Source organism: Sinocyclocheilus grahami, unplaced genomic scaffold, assembly GCF_001515645.1.
Source record: "Sinocyclocheilus grahami isolate Dianchi unplaced genomic scaffold, SAMN03320097.WGS_v1.1 scaffold460.1, whole genome shotgun sequence".
In the NCBI taxonomy this organism is placed as follows: domain Eukaryota; kingdom Metazoa; phylum Chordata; class Actinopteri; order Cypriniformes; family Cyprinidae; genus Sinocyclocheilus; species Sinocyclocheilus grahami.
The window spans coordinates 1,078,738-1,096,977 of NW_015505639.1; the positions used below are offsets into that span (position 1 = coordinate 1,078,738).

Genomic DNA, 18,240 nt, shown 5'->3' on the forward strand with positions numbered 1-18,240 from the left:
AGAAATCAGAAGATGCTACTGTATGCAACAGAAGATGCAACTCAGAATATGACGCAAACCTGCAATAATTAAATGTTAAACATCACAAATATGCTTTATGTATTTAATCCCATTCTATTAACCAATGTCTTTGCTTCTGACCTTCGATGATCCAGTTCAAGCGTACTAATAAGCACAAATTACTCTAGACGAACATTTGTGTGTCTTTGTTTATTGCTGAAGTGTGTTGAAATTTCTTCTGTACTTTCCCTTCAGCCTGAGGCTTATTCATTTCACTTTTGGTGTGAAAAGGCTTTTATATTTGCCAAAAATATAACTTTTTTATTTTAAAAACAAACAAGCAAGCCCTGTCCAGATTTAAACAGTAACGTAATGCGTTACGTTCCATAAAAAGTAACTAAGTAATGTAATTAGTTACTTTTTTTATGGAGTAACGCAATATTGTAATGCATTACTTTTAAAAGTTGCTTTCCCCAACACTGGTTGTACGTTTATTTACTTTATGTAATCCAGTTCAAACAGTAAAGCACACAGGCAGCAACGCCAAAGTCATGGGTTTGAATCCTAGAGTAGGCAAGAGCTGATAACATGTAAACGTGTGCTTTGAATGCAATGCAAGTTGCATTGGATAGAAGTGGCTGCCATATGCATAAATGTAAATTTATATATGCATACCTACAAATATGACTAAGATCCTGGTGTTTTTGAAAGTGCATGTGAAAGTATTCAGATTCAAAGATTAAGATGTGCACAAGCGCTTGCATTTGGAATGAAATATCAGTATTGGTCAATTTGAGGTGTTTGCATGAAGGCTTTTCATTCACTCTTAAAAATAAAGGTTCTTCATTCACATCTGTAGTTCCACGAACCTCTTTTATTATCCAAGAAACCTTTTCATTCCACAAAAGGTTCCACAAAAATGGTGGGAAAAGGTTCTTCAGATTGTTGAAATGTTCTTTGCACTAAAAAAATGGAAAGATTCTTCGGGGAACCAAAAACGGTTCTTCTTAATAATAAAGGTTCTTCATTGTTCCCACGAGGAACCTTTAATATCTATGAAATGCTTCCATGGTTCTTTATAGTGGAAAAACATTCTTTAGATTATTAAATGTTCTTCACACGACTACATGTTTTTGCAGTGATGCCATAGAAGAAGCATTTTTGGTTCCCCAAAGAACCTTTCAATGATCTGTTCCTAAAAGCATGAAATTTATAGTGGAAAAACATTCTTTAGATTATTAAATGTTCTTCACACTACTACATGTTTTTGCAGTGATGCCATAGAAGAAGCATTTTTGGTTCAACATTTTAATAATCTAAAAAACCTTTTCCACTATAAAGAACCTTTTATGCAAGGGAAAGGTTCCATTGATGTTAAAAGTTCCTCGTGGAACCGTAGATCCCAATAAAGAGCCTTTATTTTTAAGAAAAAATGGTTCTTTTAAAAACTGAAAGATTCTTTGGGGAACCAAAAATGGTTCTTCTACACTCAGTCTCTTAATAATGAAGGTTCTTCGTTGGCATTGATGGTTGGTTCCATGAGGAACATCTATGGAACGTTTACATCGGACAAGAGGTTCTTTAAAGTGAAAAAACATTCTTTAGATTATTAAAATGTTTTTCACACTTACACTCGTCAAAATAAAGGTTCACAGTGATGCCGTAGAAGAAGCATTTTTGGTTCCCCAAAGAACCTTTCAGTCATCAGTTTCTAAAAGAACCAATTTTTTGGTTCCACTATAAAGAGCCTTTTATGCAAGGGAAAGTTTCCATTGATGTTAAAGGTTCCTCAACCATGGATGCCAAGAAAAAGCCTTTATTTTTAAGAAGATAAAAGTGGTTCTTTCAAGAACTGTTCAGTGAAAGGTTCTTCGGAGAACCAAAAATAGTTACGCTGCAAAAAGCCCCTTTATGACTGACTCTTCACTTTAAAAAAGGCAAAGCTTCCTCAGATCGCCCTTTGGAGAACATCTAGGCGTGCTTCTGAGGGTGCCTCGAATGTCTTATAATTGGCAGAAGGAACTTTAATATATCAGCTCCATTATGGGATCCATTTTGTAAGTTCCTGCCATTTTTTGCAAGGTTCACTTTGAGTGAATCTGAGGAAGCCCAAATGATGCATCGAGTATATTTTCCTCTTTGCATGCAAATGCAGCGCGAGAGAGCCGGAGGAGGTGGGGATGCGCGAGGGTGAGAGAAAGTAAAAGCATTTCCTCGTCAGCACAGCTTTACCTTCTCATTGTCGTCTAGGCTTTGTGCTTTTGCTCGCTATCTGCGCGTCGCTATCCGGCGATGCAACACAAATGCTGCGCGCGCAGCATCATTAGCTCGCATATAGATGTCAAAACGCCGCTCTTCTTACCTTGCCGTTGTGTGGTGAGGACTTTAGGAGCCTCTCCTGCTGGGAAGAGGCTTTGTGGTGCTGTATGAGCTCAGTCAGCCTCCCACTGCAGGATGCCGCGATGCATTTCTGCCATCTCAGAGAGATGATGCTCCAAGCCGCGCATCTGCTCTCCCAGCATCCCTTGCTACCGGTGCCGTGATGATGCCATGGAGAAAACAAGGTACAATCCGCATCTAGAGGAAACGAGAACAGCCTGCCTCCTCCTCTCTCTCTCTCCTCCAGTGTGTGTGTGTGTGTGTGTGTGTGTGTGTGTGTGGCAGCGTTACCTAGGAGACGGTTCACGCCCCCTCTGTCGCCGTGGTGAGCGCGTGATTTGAGACGGCAGGTATCTTCAGATGAGAGGAGGTGTCAGCTCATGAATAATTAATGAGATGATTGAGGGTCACGACAGGCCAGAAGCTGAATCATCACATATTTACCACGGTAAACATAGTTTCCAATAGAAATGCCAGAAATTGCGCTAATTTATTCATCACAATTAAAAAAATAGTATATATATTTGAGTGATTTAGGATGAATCAATTAACCTACATTAGGTTTTAACAGTATTTTAAGTCATTTTAATGAGTCAAACCCGCTCTGTTCTTACTTTTACTTTGTTTTAACTTAACAACTGCACGTAAGTCTGCCGTCACTAATAAATGAACGTTTTATCGACGTGTCAGAATCAGCTCATGAATAATTAATGAGATTATAATGAGGGTCATCACAGGCTGGTGATGCTATGAAATAACAGATGGCAGAGGATGAATCATCAAATATTTACCAGGTAAACATAATAGTTCAATAATCATAATTTAAAATAACAATAATTATTTAAATGTGATTTAAAATCAACCTAAATACCTAATTTTGCCAGCATTTGAATGATTCAGATCAGGTACAAATGACTCTGTTTTGAATTCTGCTTTGTTTTATTGTAACAACTGCGTGCTTTGACTTTATTTGCTGGAGAGTGTGTTTAATAGTTTTCAGTATTCTTATATTATTTAGTATTGTATATTATTTGATGTCAAGTATCAAAAGGTTTCAGATATTGAAAATATTTTTATACACTATTTATAGAATATTTAATAAACTTTTATTTCAAAATCATGTTTTTTAATTACTACTGTAATACAATAAAGTTAAGTGAATTAGTAAAGAAGGTCAGGGCATTAATTACAGGTTTATTAGACACAGTGGTCTTCCTCAGTCTGTTCCTACAGATGGACAAGCCTCTGTGGTACTATTTAAACCACATCAAGAGAAATAAGAAATAAGGCATTAGAAAGTCCTCAGCAGCTTTTAGAAGCTCAGCATCACGCTTCAGCGCCGCCTGCTGATGCCACAGTGAATGAGATGTTTAGAGCTTTGTTTAGACTGGTTTCAAGCAGCTCAGATCAGCAGAGAGCCGTCATATTTTATTTCATTCATAGCCAAGGCAGCATTTCTTATTTGGTTTCATTTAGGCACTAAAATACCCAAAACAGAAATAAAAATGAATATAAACGATATAGACGACAGATTAAAAACAACTAAAATTTAGAATTAAAATGCGAACAGAAAATACCAAAATAAAAATTAAAAAGTGATAAAAAAATATATATATATTTTCATTTATATATAATGCATTTTATAATACTAAAATAACGAAGGAGTTTCCAAAACTAAAACCATTAAAAACATTTTTTTTTAATTTACTTAAAATAAACGGCGACTGAAATAAAATATTTAGAAAAAGCTAGTTGCCAAAGGCAAAATTTGAGTTTAACTTCAATAACTACAACTGAAATAAAAACAAATAAAAATAGACATAGCTAAAAATGACAAAACAACAAAATTACTAAACTTGTGTAAACACAAAAAATAAAAACAAACTCAAAATGATTAAAAAAAACTTTACTAAATATTTAGAAAAAGCTAGTTGCCAAGGCAGCATTTCTCAATTTAATGTAAAGTACTTAACTAAAACTGAAATAAAAATGTATTGAATTGCATATTAAACTTAAGTGTGTAACTCACCCTGCAGTGTTTGTGCAATAAAAGACCATTATATTCCACATTACCCTGTTTCAGTTACAAATGACACTGAAGTCCATGCAAATAAACTACTTTAGAATCTTCTTCCAAGCAAACTCTGCTGATAGTGTGTGTGTGTGAGAGAATGTTGATCTGTCAGATAACAGCCTCCGTTCTCCTTCAAACGCCTCCAGACACAAAACAGGTCCGGTAACTGGTTAAAGGAGTAACATTAGCATGCTTCCCAGCACTCGTACCTTCACGTTGGTCCACTTCTCAGGCTTCTGTTCGTTCTCTTTGGCTCTGGCAGCAGGTGGCGCGGTCCAGATCTCAAGTTTGGGCTCCTGCAGCTCGGTTTCAGGAGCTTTATTCTCATCAAAAATCATTAGCCGGCTGTTCTGTTTGGGGCCCAGCGGCTGCTTAAACTGGAGCCCACGAGCATCTGTGGAACAATACAACAGCGTGATCACAACAGATTCCTGAATTACTGCTTAACACACAGAAAAAACTAAAGTTTCTACTCACATCCGACCGATGCGTTCACTCTGTTGATGGGAACCACAGCCTTTTTCTTCCCTTTGGCTTTGAGCTCAGACAGTGATGCTCGCTGAGGCTCTGCGGGTCCTTCATCTTCATCATCATCATCATCCTCTCTGTGTTGATCCGTCATGACTTGGGACTTATCTCACACTTCTGACTTTTTTTTCACAGAATTGCGAGTTTATATCACGCAATTCTAAGAAAAAAATCTAAATTGTGAGATAAAAAGTCGCAATTACCTTTTTTATTTTGTATTCAGTGGCGGAAACGGGCTTGCATACTATTCTAATTCTATTCTTAAAAAAAAAAAAAAAAAACTCGCCCCTTTTAGACTTGTACTCTATTCATTTGCTGCTTGTTTTCTTTAAAAAAAAAAAATACACTAGCTTCTCTAATCTTTGTTTATTCTATCTATTCGTTTTCTTATTATTATACAGTTTACAAAAGCAAAAAGGCCTCTAACACTAGCTTGCTCTATTCTATCCGTTTTCTTTTTATTTATTATATAATTTTAAAAAACATGTGCTGCATTAAGCTAACTGAGACGTGTTATAGCACTTGCATATCATTGCTCTCTTGTTGATTCTGATTGCTTCCAATGTCACCGTTTGGAAGTCGCTTTGCATAAAAGCGTAGCTAAATGTCTAAATGTACATGCATATCAGAAATCAACATGCAATGCATCGGTCATCGTAATAATCCATACCTGACCCAAACATCTAGAGGATCGTCTCCATCATACAGCCGCAGCTCAGACTCAAACGCTCTAAAAAAGAAAGATGACATTACTGTTCAAGAACAGGAGGCCGTTTCGTAAATCAAGTTTACCAAATAAGCCAGGCTTATTTCAGTTAGTCGGACTTATTTTAACCGGCAGCCATATCACCCTGTAGCCCAAGCCTGGTTGCCCACTGAAGCTAAGCAGGGCTGAGCCTGGTCAGTACCTGGATGGGAGACCTCCTTGGAAAACAAGGTTGCTGCTGGAAGAGGTGTTAGTGAGGCCAGCAGGGGGTGCTCACCCTGTGGGTGTGGGTCCTAACGCCCCAGTATAGTGACGGGGACACTATACTGTCAACAAGCACCATCCTTCGGATGAGACGTTAAACCGAGGTCCTGACTCTCTGTGGTCATTAAAAATCCCAAAGAGTAGAGGTGTGACCTCGGCATCCTGGCCAAATTTGCCCATTGGCCTCTGATCATCATGGCCTCCTAACAATCCCCATATCTGCTAATTGGCTTCATCACTCTGTCTCCTCTCCACCAATAAGCTGGTGTGTGGTGTGCGTTCTGGCGCACTATGGCTGCCGTCGCATCATCCAGGTGGATGCTGCACACTGCTGGTGGATGAGGAGATACCCCCTGACAATGTAAAGCGCTATATAAATGTAATTAATTATTTTTTTGAACCAAATCAAGTGACTAACTACTTATAAGCTGGCTTATTTGGTGAGCTTGTTGTATTAAAGCATCCCTCACTGCTTCTTCTGGTTGAGGGCCGTGTGGTTTCCCTCCTGCTGCTGACACAGAGCCTGGTGCAGGGCCGACACGGAGCGGCCTTGTCTCAAAGGCTGGATGTTTTCTTTACACAGCTCCCATTCAGCATCACACTCTGCCATGATCTAGAAGAACAACAACAGATGCTAACCTATGACCCTGAATGGTTACTTAGTCATAAATAACATGGCAAGGTAAATACAATGTCCTAAACAGCATCAAATCAAGGCTCTTGACGAAATAAAGCAGTAAATAGTGTGAAAAGTCACAATAAGAGCACAGAAAAGTATCTGATCGTGAGATATTGCACTCAGTTCAATTCAAAACAAAGCACATCATGGAAGTCATGTTACAGAAAACAAATATAACTTACGTTCTCCCAACAGGAATCTCCTTAATGTGCTTCTCTTCGTCAAACTGAGTGACTTCACGAAGGGAAAATGCACAAATGTGCGTTTATTTGATCTATTTCTCGCTCTTGCGTGATTGTGTTGCTCTTCGGAGCAAAGAAAGACTTTTGAACAAAAACCGGAAGCGCGCTAAAGAGATTCCGATTGGACGAGGCGCTCACGTGACCACGCGACAGCCAATTAGAGCGTCTCTCAAATAATAACAGGCTATTATTGTTTTTGTTTTGTTTTTAATAAACAAAAGTATTTGTATTTTTAATGTATTATAATAGCGATGTTGTTGTTTTTGACACGTATTTTAAATTTGGACAACAAGCAAGAACGTGGCCGTCGTGTTGCATTCTGGGAAAGTGAGTTTTCCATCTACGCTTCGACTTTAACAATTTTGATTGTTCTCTACAAAATCACTTTTAAGCTAATTTTAGGTGTTTCTCATAATGTCTAAAAGGCCTCTAAACATTTCCGCACGTATAAATCCTCTCAAACTGCTATAGTTGTCGTTGCTGCGAGCAAGGAAACTACATTTCCCTACAACCCCCCAGTTCTCACAGCGCTTCCGGTGTTTACATGCTCCGATTCAAGAGGAATGGGATTGATAGAGTGCATCTGAAACAGCAATATACACTAAATGCATGCTTTTAGATATTATTTTCGTGAGCATTTAAAGTGTCACACTGTGCTTTTGTGTTTCCCTGAAGAACCTCAATATGGATAACCGCTGTTACGGCTGTGCATCAAAGTTCACTCTCTTCAGAAAAGAGGTTAGCGGATATAAATTCATCTCACAGCCTTAATTGAAAGTGTTTGACTCGGTTTTTGTGTGTTTGCAGTTGGGTTGTAGAAACTGTGGCCATGCTTTCTGCTCTGGATGTCTGACATTCAATGCTGTGGTGCCAAAATATGGAGACAGCCAGCAGAAAGTCTGCAAACAGTGTTATGGGAACCTAACAAGGTCTGGAAGCCAAACACAGGTTATATTCAGACTGAACACTGGTTGTATGCTCACTAATGCACAACTGACAGGTCTTTCTGTGCAGCTCAGGCAACCAGACCGATGCTGGCAGATGGTCTCCACCTGAAAACTACAAAAAGTAAGAATCTGTAAGCCTCACATGTGAAATACAGCTGGAGTAACACACATCTGTGGCGTCTTACAGGCGAGTTGCTGCTCTTGAAGCCAAACAAGCTGCGCAGAACCAGCCGTCCAGACCTGCGGGAGCGAGAAGCAGCTCTGTGAGCCTGGTTTCTACCAGAGGACTCAGTAAAGAGGACCAGATCATCGCAGAACGACTCAACAAGCTGAAAGAGGAACCCAAGCCAAGTACGATCTGTCAAAATCTGCTTTCTGAACAGCTTGATTGTTTATATTGTCATATAATCTCAACTTTATTATCATGCAGCTCTAATCTGCCGAATGCAAGTATAATGCATATATACAGGTGCGTCTCAAAAAAATTAGAATATCGTGGAAAAAGTCTAGATTCATTACATGCAAAGTGAAGCATTTCAAACGTTTCTTTGCTTTAATTTTGATGATTAGAGCCCGACGGCTCGTGAAAGTCAAAAATCCAGAATCACAGAATATTAGAATATTTCCTAAGATCAATCAAAAAATAAAAAGGGATTTGCAAAACAGAAAAGTTCTAGTTCTTTAAAGTGTGTTCATTTATTTGGTCGGGGGCTGCTTTAGCACAGACTGCAGCGTCAGTGAGGTTTGGCATTGAAGCGATCAGCTTGTTGGCTCTGATGCGTAGTGCTGGGCGCTATGACCAAACATTTATATCACGGTATTTTTCAAAATTATTCCGGTTTCACTGTTCATTTATTTGGTCGGGGGCTGCTTTAGCACAGACTGCAGCGTCAGTGAGGTTTGGCATTGAAGCGATCAGCTTGTTGGCTCTGATGCGTAGTGCTGGGCGCTATGACCAAACATTTATATCACGGTATTTTTCAAAATTATACCGGTTTCACTGTATTTTTTTTTCATGCATGAGTGGGTGTTAACCATATTTTGTACTGATTGAGAGGAAATACTGCAGTATATTGACTTAGATTGCTTTATTTTTCTGTCATCATGAAAGTGAAAGTGAAGTGTATGGTGACCCATACTCGGAATTAGTGCTCTGCTTTTAACCCATCCAAAGTGCACACACACACACAGCAGTGAACACACACCCGGAGCAGTGGGCAGCCATTTATGCTGCGGCGCCCGGGGAGCAGTTGGGGGTTCAGTGCCTTGCTCAAGGGCACCTCAGTCGTGGTATTGAAGGTGGAAGAGAGCGCTGTACATTCACTCCCCCCCACCTACAATCCCTGCCGGTACGAGACTCGAACCCACAACCTTTTGGGTTACGAGTCCGACTCTCTAACCATTAGGCCACGACTTCCCCAGGGAAGTCGTGACCTGAGTGAATCCATGAGTGAATATTGTCAAAAAATACCACACTAAATAGTGACTAAACACGACCCCTTTTAATACATGTTAACCAGGAGTCTCTCATTTATAATCACAGCATCGTCTGATAAACTCAGCATGCATCTACACTAAAGAGCGGCTATGCGGTGGTTTTGGCTAGATTACTTTTTTGTCTCGTGCAGCGCACTGCCTGCGTCTGAGTAACAAACTAAAAACAACAAACAAAAACATGCATGTGATATTAACAGACGAACTACGCTCATATTTATAATTCCAAACACTCAGTAAGCGACAGGTGCTAGGAAACGCTGTGTTGTACTCATTTATTGAGGAGTCGGCTGCAGTGCTTCTCTGCCGCTCGCTGCACAGAACAGACGCCACAGCTGTGTCCTCACCACAGTGCAGCAGTGAAAAGAGACCCCTCTCAAACAGTGTCGCGTTCCCAACATTGTTTAAGCGACATACACCAGTATTGCGGTATTTTAAAAATTCATATCATAACAAAAATAAACACCGGTATTCGGTATGAACCAGTATACCGCCCAGCACTACTGCTGAGGCACTATTGAGTCTTCAGCTCGTCTGTATTGTTGGATCGACTGTTTCTCATCTTTAAAAAGAAAACTTGTATAAATATATTCAGTTAATAATAACTTAATTAGTATAGCGCCTTTAAAAGTTGCTTTCTCAAAGCAAAAAAATAACAAACACACCAATCTAAAATTCTCTTTCGTCTCTCTGTCCTATCAGAGTCCATACCGTCCGAGAAGGAGCTGGAGTCTCGTCTCGCTGCCTTAAAGTCCCCGCTTCAGCCCGTGCCGTCTGCTAAAGACATGGAGGAGCGTCTGGCTGCCCTACAGGGACGACCGTCGCCCTCTCAAGCCCCACGGCCTGTACTTCAAGATCAGCTTTCACTACTAATGCTCTTGCCATGAGTGACACGACAGCACACTTTCTGTGTATGTTTAATGTGTGCAGGTTCATCAGCCGCCCGACAGCAGGACTCAGACAGAGCAGACCAATGATTTGATCGCCCAGATGACAGAAGAAGTTGCTATTGATAACCAGCATCCATCTTCAGAGGGTACTTTCACCATTTTTAATTGCCTCATTTTTTTTTCCCAGTTATGAATTTTAATATCCTGATTTAGTGTTATGATGAATAATGCATTGCAGTTTCATAGTGCATATTTAAATCGATTTCAGGACACTAGATAAATCATTAAGCATCTTGAGTTTATTAAACAATGAACATTAGACAGTTTTATAAAGCAGTCAGCATCACAACACCATATGTTATGATTATTTTAATGTGGTGGTTGATGCAAAACCATTGTTTCTGGGCTATTTTGCTTATATAACATCTTATTTAACATCATATCCAAAATATGAATTTAAGTAGTTATTTTATTGCAGTTTGTCTATTGCATCAGTAGATTTCAGTTACAATTCATATCTTTAAAGGCTGGGAGTTTTTTCTGCACTTCAGCATTATTTACATACACCAAACTTTTTGTTATTTTATTTTATATCCAGAAGATTTCTATAGAGGGGTTTGTTTATATATCATTCACCTTATATAACATTTTATTCCTACAAACATGGTGAAAATATATTTATTTTGTCTGTTGAATAAAATAAAAATTATTAAAATAAATGATATAAATTTTAATAGAATAAATACAAATTAGACTCATTATATTATTTTGGATTCAATGAAATGAAATGAAAATAGATTAAAAAATAATAATAATTAAAATAATTTAATAAACAAATAAATACTATAGTAAGTGGAAAAATATAATAATGTGACTTAATAGAAACGAAACATTTTCCAAATAATATTTTAGGTATATTTATAATATTAATTTATAATGTTGTTAATAGGCTACAGTTGTGATCACAGTCTGATTATCTTATCTAAATGTTAAAACATATATTCTCAACTAATAATAAAAGTAACAGCTAGGGTTATTATTGTTAACTAAAGTGTTCATTTGAAGTAAAATGAACTTTAAATGAAATAATAAAATAAAAACGTATTTTAGGGATTTGTTCCTATTTTATTTGATCTGTAAAACATGGTGAAAATGTATTTAGTTTGACAGTGTTTTCTGATTTGTGGAGTGATAAACAGAGATAATCGAAATCCCTTCTGTGTAAAAACCTAAATGAAAGAATTTTGGACTTGATACAATGTTTAGATTTCTTTCCTGGAAATGTGTGTGGGTCAAAGACGTTAAGATGTCCGCAAAAGTGATTTTTATGTCCATAGAAAGCACATTAAATGTAAGTAAAGTGTCTAATTTGAAGGTTTCAAATAAGTTTTTGGAGAATAAAATGTCAAAATTTGGTTGAAATAATGTTACGTTGTCATTCAGTGCAACACAATATTTATGCAAAAATTCAAACAACATGCTTATTCTGATGTGTACATATTAAAATATATAAAAGAATAAGGGAGCATATTAAATTTGATTGTGTTTTAAATGAGTAAAAATTCTTACTATTCAAAACCTAGGATAGTGGCAAATTTAAAAAAAATTAAATTACAACTAATTAGTATTTGGGGTGAAAGTAATTAGTATTTTAATGTGTCATAAATTGATTTTTGTTGTAAATATGCCTGACAAGATTGTTACACTGAATGATATTTTAGTGGCTCTCTTCTGTAAATCAGGGAAAAATGTATGATATTTATTTTTTGCTCGGAAAAACAAAATTGCAATTAAATTAAACAGACAATTTTGTATTTTTTGAGGGGGAAAACAATTTAAAGCAGTATTACACTTATTGTTAAAGAATAAGTCATCAAGAAATCTGTTCCATCTTTGTTTGACCCTCGAACTCTAGCACTTTCTATTTTATTTAAATTCTACTTTATCTATTTATCTTCTTTTTTGATTAAAAAAAAATAGCAGCCTTTTCTTTTTTCTTTTCTATCTGCTTGTTTTTCTGTGTGTGTGTGTGTGTGTGTGTGAGACAGTGAGTGTGTGTGTCTGTGAGAGAGAGAGAGAGGGAGTGTGTGTGTGTGTGTGTGTGTGTGTGAGAGAGAGGGAGTGTGTGTGTGTGTGTATATGTGTGTGTGAGAGAGAGAGAGAGTGTGTGTGTGTGTATATATGTGTGTGTGTGTGTGTGTATGATATATATATATATATATATATATATATATATTATACCTTGCTATGTGTACTGCGTTAACCGATACTTGTCATTTGCGCTTATATATTATTGCTCTTTTGTTAGTTTTTACTGCTTCTGTTGTCCTCATTTGTAAGTCGCTTTGGATAAAAGCGTCTGCTAAATTACTAAATGTAAATGTAAATATTGTTTTTATGCTTAAACCCTTTTCGTCTTTGACCCATGTGCATATTTAATTAGATCATTTGCATATTTAAGCATAATATTTCAGAAAACTTATGTAATTATTCAACTGGGGAAAGTATGATGACATTTCTCAGTGTTCTCTGAATTGTGTCGAAACAGACGGACCGTTAAACGATCTTAATAAACAAGAAGGCGGGGGTGTGAATGAGAACGAGGATGAGGGCGAGCTCTCAGTCAAACAGCTGGAGGCGGAGAAGAGCCGTGTGCTGGAGGAGGCCATGCAGGAGCTGAAGAAAGACAAACACAACCAGCAGCAGATGCTGGAGATGGCCAAGAGACTGGCTTTACTGCAGGGACGGGATCCTGAGCAGGGTGCGTTCACATCCGCAGACACACGGCCCGCTTCAGTGCTCACTGATCGAAGTCTGATATTCTTAACTAGAAATACAATGAATGAGATTGCAAGGATGCCAGATCAATCTCTAATGCTGTTTGCTTTCTTAAAGTTGGCTTTGCTAGGTGTCTCTGACCAGAGAAAGAAAAAATATAGGGCTGGACCTGATTCTGATTGAATACTACAGTCTAAAGTAATTAAAGAAATAAATAATACATCAATTAATATGAAGATTACAGTCAAAAAAGCTTTAAGACCTAAAAAATACACACTAGTCAACATTTGAAGTGGATCAAAACCTTTCATCAAAGTTGTCCTAAAACCTAAAACAAAATGTGTTCTTGTCTTGATTAACTTTATTTGATCCACTTCAAATGTTGTCTACTGTATATAATGGAAAAAAATCAAAGATGAAGCATTCACAAAAAAGTCACATGCACTATAAAAATTAATGGGCTCAATTTTAATTTAATGCAGACTTTATGATTAAATGCATGTTTTTGGTCTAAAGGAAAGTCTAAAAGTGAGCAATTTTATTAGTGCATGTTCAAATAAAAAATTTTTCATATTCTCTTCACGATTAATATCTCATTTTTTGATGAAGCATCGAGGCTGCATTACAGGGGAAAGTAGGAGAGCAGTTTTCATCCAATCAGATCTTAATATGCAGATCAAACCTTTTATTCGATGAATTTTCCAATGAATTAATGGAAGTTAAATGCATTGTGAATGATGCATCATGGTGCCTTTAAATAGCTGCGTAATACAGCAGTGTTTCTGTGTTTGTTCAGTCGGACCGTCAGATTTCCAGCAGCCTGACAGTGATGAGGAGACCGAGGAAGAGGCCATCAGCAGTGTGATGAAGCAGGTCTGGGATATTTATAATATCTAAACAACATGTCCTGCAAATAGTCTTTGTCTGTGATGTGTGTGGATCCAATCACAGAAGACAGTGAAACTTTAGTAACTTTTTTGAGCAGTAAGTCATTGCAGAAATTAAAATATCTTACCAGTCCGAAGTTTGGACGCACTGAACTCAATTTATTCATGAATTGCACATTTTTTTTTATGTCCAGATTGAGCAGAAATTTAAATTTAAGAGTTTTCACTTGTCACATGTTTTCATGTTTTGACATTAAAACGTCTAAATTGTGAAATAATAAGTCATAATTATGAGATAACGAGTCATCATTATGGGATAAAAAGTCAAAATACTAAGTCATAACTATGAGATAGAAAGTTTAAGATATGCTAAGTCCTATCATAGTCAAAATTACGATACTAAGTCAATTGAGATAAATAGTCATAATTATTGCATAAAAGTAAAAACATGACTGTTAAGTCATAACTATGGGATGGAAAGTCAAAATTATGACATACCAAGTCAACTATGAGATAAACAGTCTTAATGACTAAAGTGAAAATTATAACACACTAAGTCATAACAATGAGATAAATAGTCATAATTATGACATAGAAATAAAAAAATATGATGAAGTCATAATTATGAGGTACAAGGTCAAAATTGTAAAATACTAAGATTTGTTTTAAAAGTAAAACAGAAGTCATGATTATGAAAAGTCGAAATTTACATACTAAATCAACTATGAGATAAATAGTCATAATTATGTCATAAACTCAAAATTATGAAATACTAAGTCAACTATGAGATAAATAGTAATAATGATGACATAAAGTTAAAAAATAGCATTCTAAGTCATAACTATGAGATCAAGAGTCATAATTATGACATAAACTCAAAATAGTCTTTATTTATAACATAACAATAAAAAAACCATGACATATGACAGCTCAAAATTATGAAATACTAAGTCATAATTATGACATGAAAAGTCAGAACTATGAGATAAATAGTCGTAATTATGACAAAAAGTTGATGTTAACTATGGTAGTGTACAACCTGTTTATTTTGACCTGTGGCACTTCTCATAACAGCCAGCAGAGGTCGCTCTTCAGACAGATCCCTCAGAGCTCAGTTTGAAGTGTCCTGTGTGTGTTTTATTGTCACTTGTTCAGTTATCAGAGGAAGCAGCTCTAGATGAGGCCAGCGGCTACAACATCCCACCAGAGCTCAGCGGCCCGATGAACAGAGAGAAGGACACGTCCAGAAGGAAACCGGTAACAGGCCTACACACGTGTGCGTCACACAAACACATGCTAAAGACAATGTCTTCTGAATTGTGCATTATTTATCCGTGTGTGTTTAAGCTCTCGGCGCCACGGTCTAAATCAAAGCCGGCAGCTGCTGTCTCACAGATCCGGCGCTTAGACGATGGAGATTGTGATGAAGATGAGGATGATGAAGAGCTGCCGTGGTGCTGCATCTGTAATCAGGACGCTGTCATTCGCTGCCACACGTGTGAGCGGGATCTGTACTGCGCCCGCTGCTTTAGGTACGATCAGTGACTTTCCCCTCATTTCTCATGCTGTTTTTAGTAGTGTTTACTGGGATGAGCATCACTAGTACTAGTACTCATACTCATCAAACCTCTAGCACTGAGTATTCATAAGAAACCTATTCTAGCATATGATTCTTTACATTTTCAGTTTACATTCTTTGCTCATGAGAAAAGAAAAGAAAAAGATAAGCTTTGGTAAATCATAATTATAAGTCAAAATGATGAAATATTAAGTCATAATTATGAGATAAAAGTCAAAATTATGAGACAAGTCATAATTATGACAAAAAGTCAACATTATAGAAATAATCATTCATAATTGTGAGATAAAAAGCCATAATTATGGGATTAAAAGACAAAATTCTGAAATAAAAAGTCGTAATTATGAGATAAAAAAGTCTAAATTATGAGACGAGTCATAATTATGACAAAGTCAGTTATAATTATGACACAGTCAATATTATAGAAATAATAATTCATAATTGTGAGATAAAAAGCCATAATTATGGGATTAAAAGACAAAATTCTGACATAAAAAGCCATAATTATGGGATTAAAAAATCTAAATTATGAGACGAGTTATAATTATGACAAAAAGTCAGTCATAATTATGATATAAAAAGTCAAAATTATGATGTACTAATTATTGTCATTGGTATGATATACATAACTATGAAATATAAAGTTGACGTAGGAAGTCTTACTAATTGACGCGCGTCTATTTTGAGAAAAAAAGTCATAATTATCAAAAAAAAGATTAATAAAAGTTGAAAAGTCATAATTATGACATCAAAAAACATTATTATATAATTAGTCATAACTATGATATAATGTCGAAATTGATATACTAAGCCATAACTATGAGATAAAAAGTCGTAATTATCCAAAACGTTATAATTATGACACGACAAGTTGAAAAGTCATAAATATGACTTTAAAAATAATATTTTTATATAGTTTGTCATAAAATGTGAGATGAAAAAGTCATTATCAAAAAAGTCAAAAACTCATAATTCGTTGAAAAGACATAATTATGACAGTCGAAACATGATATACTAAGTTATAATTATGAGATAAAAAAGTCATAATTACCAAATAAGACCTAGCAAGTCATAATAATGACATAAAAAGTTGAAATTCTGACTTAAATTGTCATAATGCTTATGTTTAAGTTATAAAGCTTTGGTAAATCATAATTATGATTTTTCATGTCAGAATTATGACGTACTATATCATAATTTGAATGTGAAATATGATTCACCAAAGCATGTTTTTTTCTTGTTCTTGTAAACTGTTATGCCACATCTCCCCCTGTCAGATGAATTATTGTGACTCTCGTATTTATCTGAATCTCTGCACATTAAACTCTCGCTCTTCAACATTTGGTCTCATTCAGGAATCATTCACTGGCTTTTTCCACGAGATCTTGCCGAGTGAAATTACCGTGTGATATTAGTAGTGTGATAATTGTCTTTCATTCTGCCACAGGGAAGGTCACGACACATACGACAGAAAAGAGCATCGCACTTCCTCATATACGGCCCCTAAGAAAGGCAAGAAGAAAACCTGAAACCTCCATGAGCAGCCTTATGCTTGAGGTGATTTCACTTATTTCACTGTAGCCAACAGAAAATAATAATGTCGCCTCAATATGTTTCTGCCAACGCAGCAGCCTTAGACTAAGCTTGAGAAATGATTGGTTTGGTTCAGCTTTGTAATATGACTGTCTGTAAATATAAAACTGGACTTAAAACATCAATAAAACACTTGAACATGTGCTCTAGAGAACTAGTTATTGTTTTATGATTTACCTGCATCTGATGTGAATTTTGCCCGTTTGCGTTTTGCATTATATCCGTCGTGAAGCAACTCACTCTCGTTCATTTACACACAACATGTTTGCGAAACAATAACCTTGAATTGCATTATAATGAATGCATTCATAATTCTGAACGTCACACAGAAGGTTTTTTGAGAATTTCCTGTTTGAATGAATGAATGCCGACATCTCTAAACCCATAAACACTCACGCTTCTCAGTTGTATTTGCTGTTGGATTCTCTCTCTGCAGAATATGATCTTGTTTTCAGTAGAAGCTGTTCTGAGCAGTGATGAATAATTGAAAGGCGAGTATTGAGGGTGAGAGCGCTGTCAGAGACGTATGACAGGAAGTGTTTGAGAGCCATATACTGACATTTAAGATGCTACAGGACTCTATCGTCTTGTACTTACTGTGTTTTTGTGGGTGATTTATTTGTTGGCATCAGCTTTGGCAGAGATAACAAAAAGACAAAATTAAAATAAATGGAGAAAAATGAAATGTACAAAGTGTGTGTGTGTGTGTGTGTGTGTGTTTGTAAGATGTGAATTGTACACTGAGTTAATCAAAGCACATATCAGCACATCAGCTGCTTTACTGTGTTATCACTTTATGACTTTGTTAACATGTTTGTTTGTGTGTGAGTGTGTGTGAGAGCGTGCGTGTCTGTGAGCGTGTGTGTGAGTGTGTGTGAGAGCGTGCGTGTCTGTGAGCGTGTGTGTGAGTGTGTGTGTGTGTGTGTGTGTGTGTGTACAGTAAACCAGTGTTTGTCCTTTAACCCACATATATTCTGTAATTACATCACACGCCAAGATGTAGTCCTGACCTTAAAAGCCTAGTCATGGTTTTTATTTTATTTTATTTTGAGCATTACATCTGTATTTTATTTTGTTTTATTTTATTTTATATTACTTTTAACTTATTTTTAGCATTACCTGTATTTTATTTTGAGTATTATACTTGTATTTTATTTATTTTATTTTATTTTACTTTATTTAGAGCATTACACCTGAGTT

The 18,240-nt window shown here is 36.4% G+C and overlaps 2 protein-coding genes across 4 annotated transcripts; one reads left to right on the top strand and one right to left on the bottom strand.

The window, feature by feature from the left end:
* Positions 1-4,606: 4,606 nt before the first annotated feature.
* On the bottom strand, positions 4,607-6,972 carry LOC107552881 (mitotic checkpoint serine/threonine-protein kinase BUB1 beta-like). The gene is made up of 5 exons (XM_016234920.1): positions 6,813-6,972; positions 6,422-6,564; positions 5,657-5,711; positions 4,931-5,084; positions 4,607-4,847 (listed from the first exon to the last, which is right to left on the bottom strand). The coding sequence occupies exons 2-5, from the start codon at positions 6,559-6,561 to the stop codon at positions 4,624-4,626; spliced, it is 573 nt and encodes a 190-aa protein (XP_016090406.1). The 5' UTR covers positions 6,562-6,564; positions 6,813-6,972; the 3' UTR covers positions 4,607-4,623.
* Positions 6,973-7,391: 419 nt separating this feature from the next.
* LOC107552905 (abscission/NoCut checkpoint regulator-like) lies at positions 7,392-17,734 on the top strand. Of its 3 annotated transcripts, none has more exons than XM_016234940.1 (12): positions 7,392-7,610; positions 7,680-7,801; positions 7,887-7,940; positions 8,007-8,170; positions 10,016-10,158; positions 10,244-10,349; positions 12,752-12,964; positions 13,778-13,854; positions 15,024-15,125; positions 15,216-15,400; positions 16,895-17,004; positions 17,496-17,734. In XM_016234940.1, exons 1-11 carry the CDS (start codon positions 7,557-7,559, stop codon positions 16,974-16,976), a joined length of 1,302 nt encoding a protein of 433 aa, XP_016090426.1. In that variant the 5' UTR covers positions 7,392-7,556; the 3' UTR covers positions 16,977-17,004; positions 17,496-17,734. The 3 variants fall into 3 exon arrangements, with proteins under 3 accessions (XP_016090426.1, XP_016090425.1, XP_016090424.1); XM_016234939.1 differs by having other exon boundaries at positions 17,499-17,734; XM_016234938.1 differs by lacking the exon at positions 17,496-17,734 and having other exon boundaries at positions 7,393-7,610; positions 16,895-17,182.
* Positions 17,735-18,240: the final 506 nt, after the last annotated feature.

Bases quoted from the DNA above. Each gene is read 5' to 3' on its own strand.
- LOC107552881 (XM_016234920.1), bottom strand. From the start codon at position 6,561: ATGGCAGAGTGTGATGCTGAATGGGAGCTGTGTAAAGAAAACATCCAG. The intron at 5,712-6,421 runs GTGAGGGATGCT...TTTCTTTTTTAG, and splicing joins GCCCTCAACCAGAAGAAGCA to AGCGTTTGAGTCTGAGCTGC. The intron at 4,848-4,930 runs GTGAGTAGAAAC...ATTGTTCCACAG, and splicing joins AGTGAACGCATCGGTCGGAT to ATGCTCGTGGGCTCCAGTTT.
- LOC107552905 (XM_016234940.1), top strand. From the start codon at position 7,557: ATGGATAACCGCTGTTACGGCTGTGCATCAAAGTTCACTCTCTTCAGA. The intron at 10,159-10,243 runs GTACTTCAAGAT...TAATGTGTGCAG, and splicing joins CCTCTCAAGCCCCACGGCCT to GTTCATCAGCCGCCCGACAG. The intron at 13,855-15,023 runs GTCTGGGATATT...TCACTTGTTCAG, and splicing joins TCAGCAGTGTGATGAAGCAG to TTATCAGAGGAAGCAGCTCT.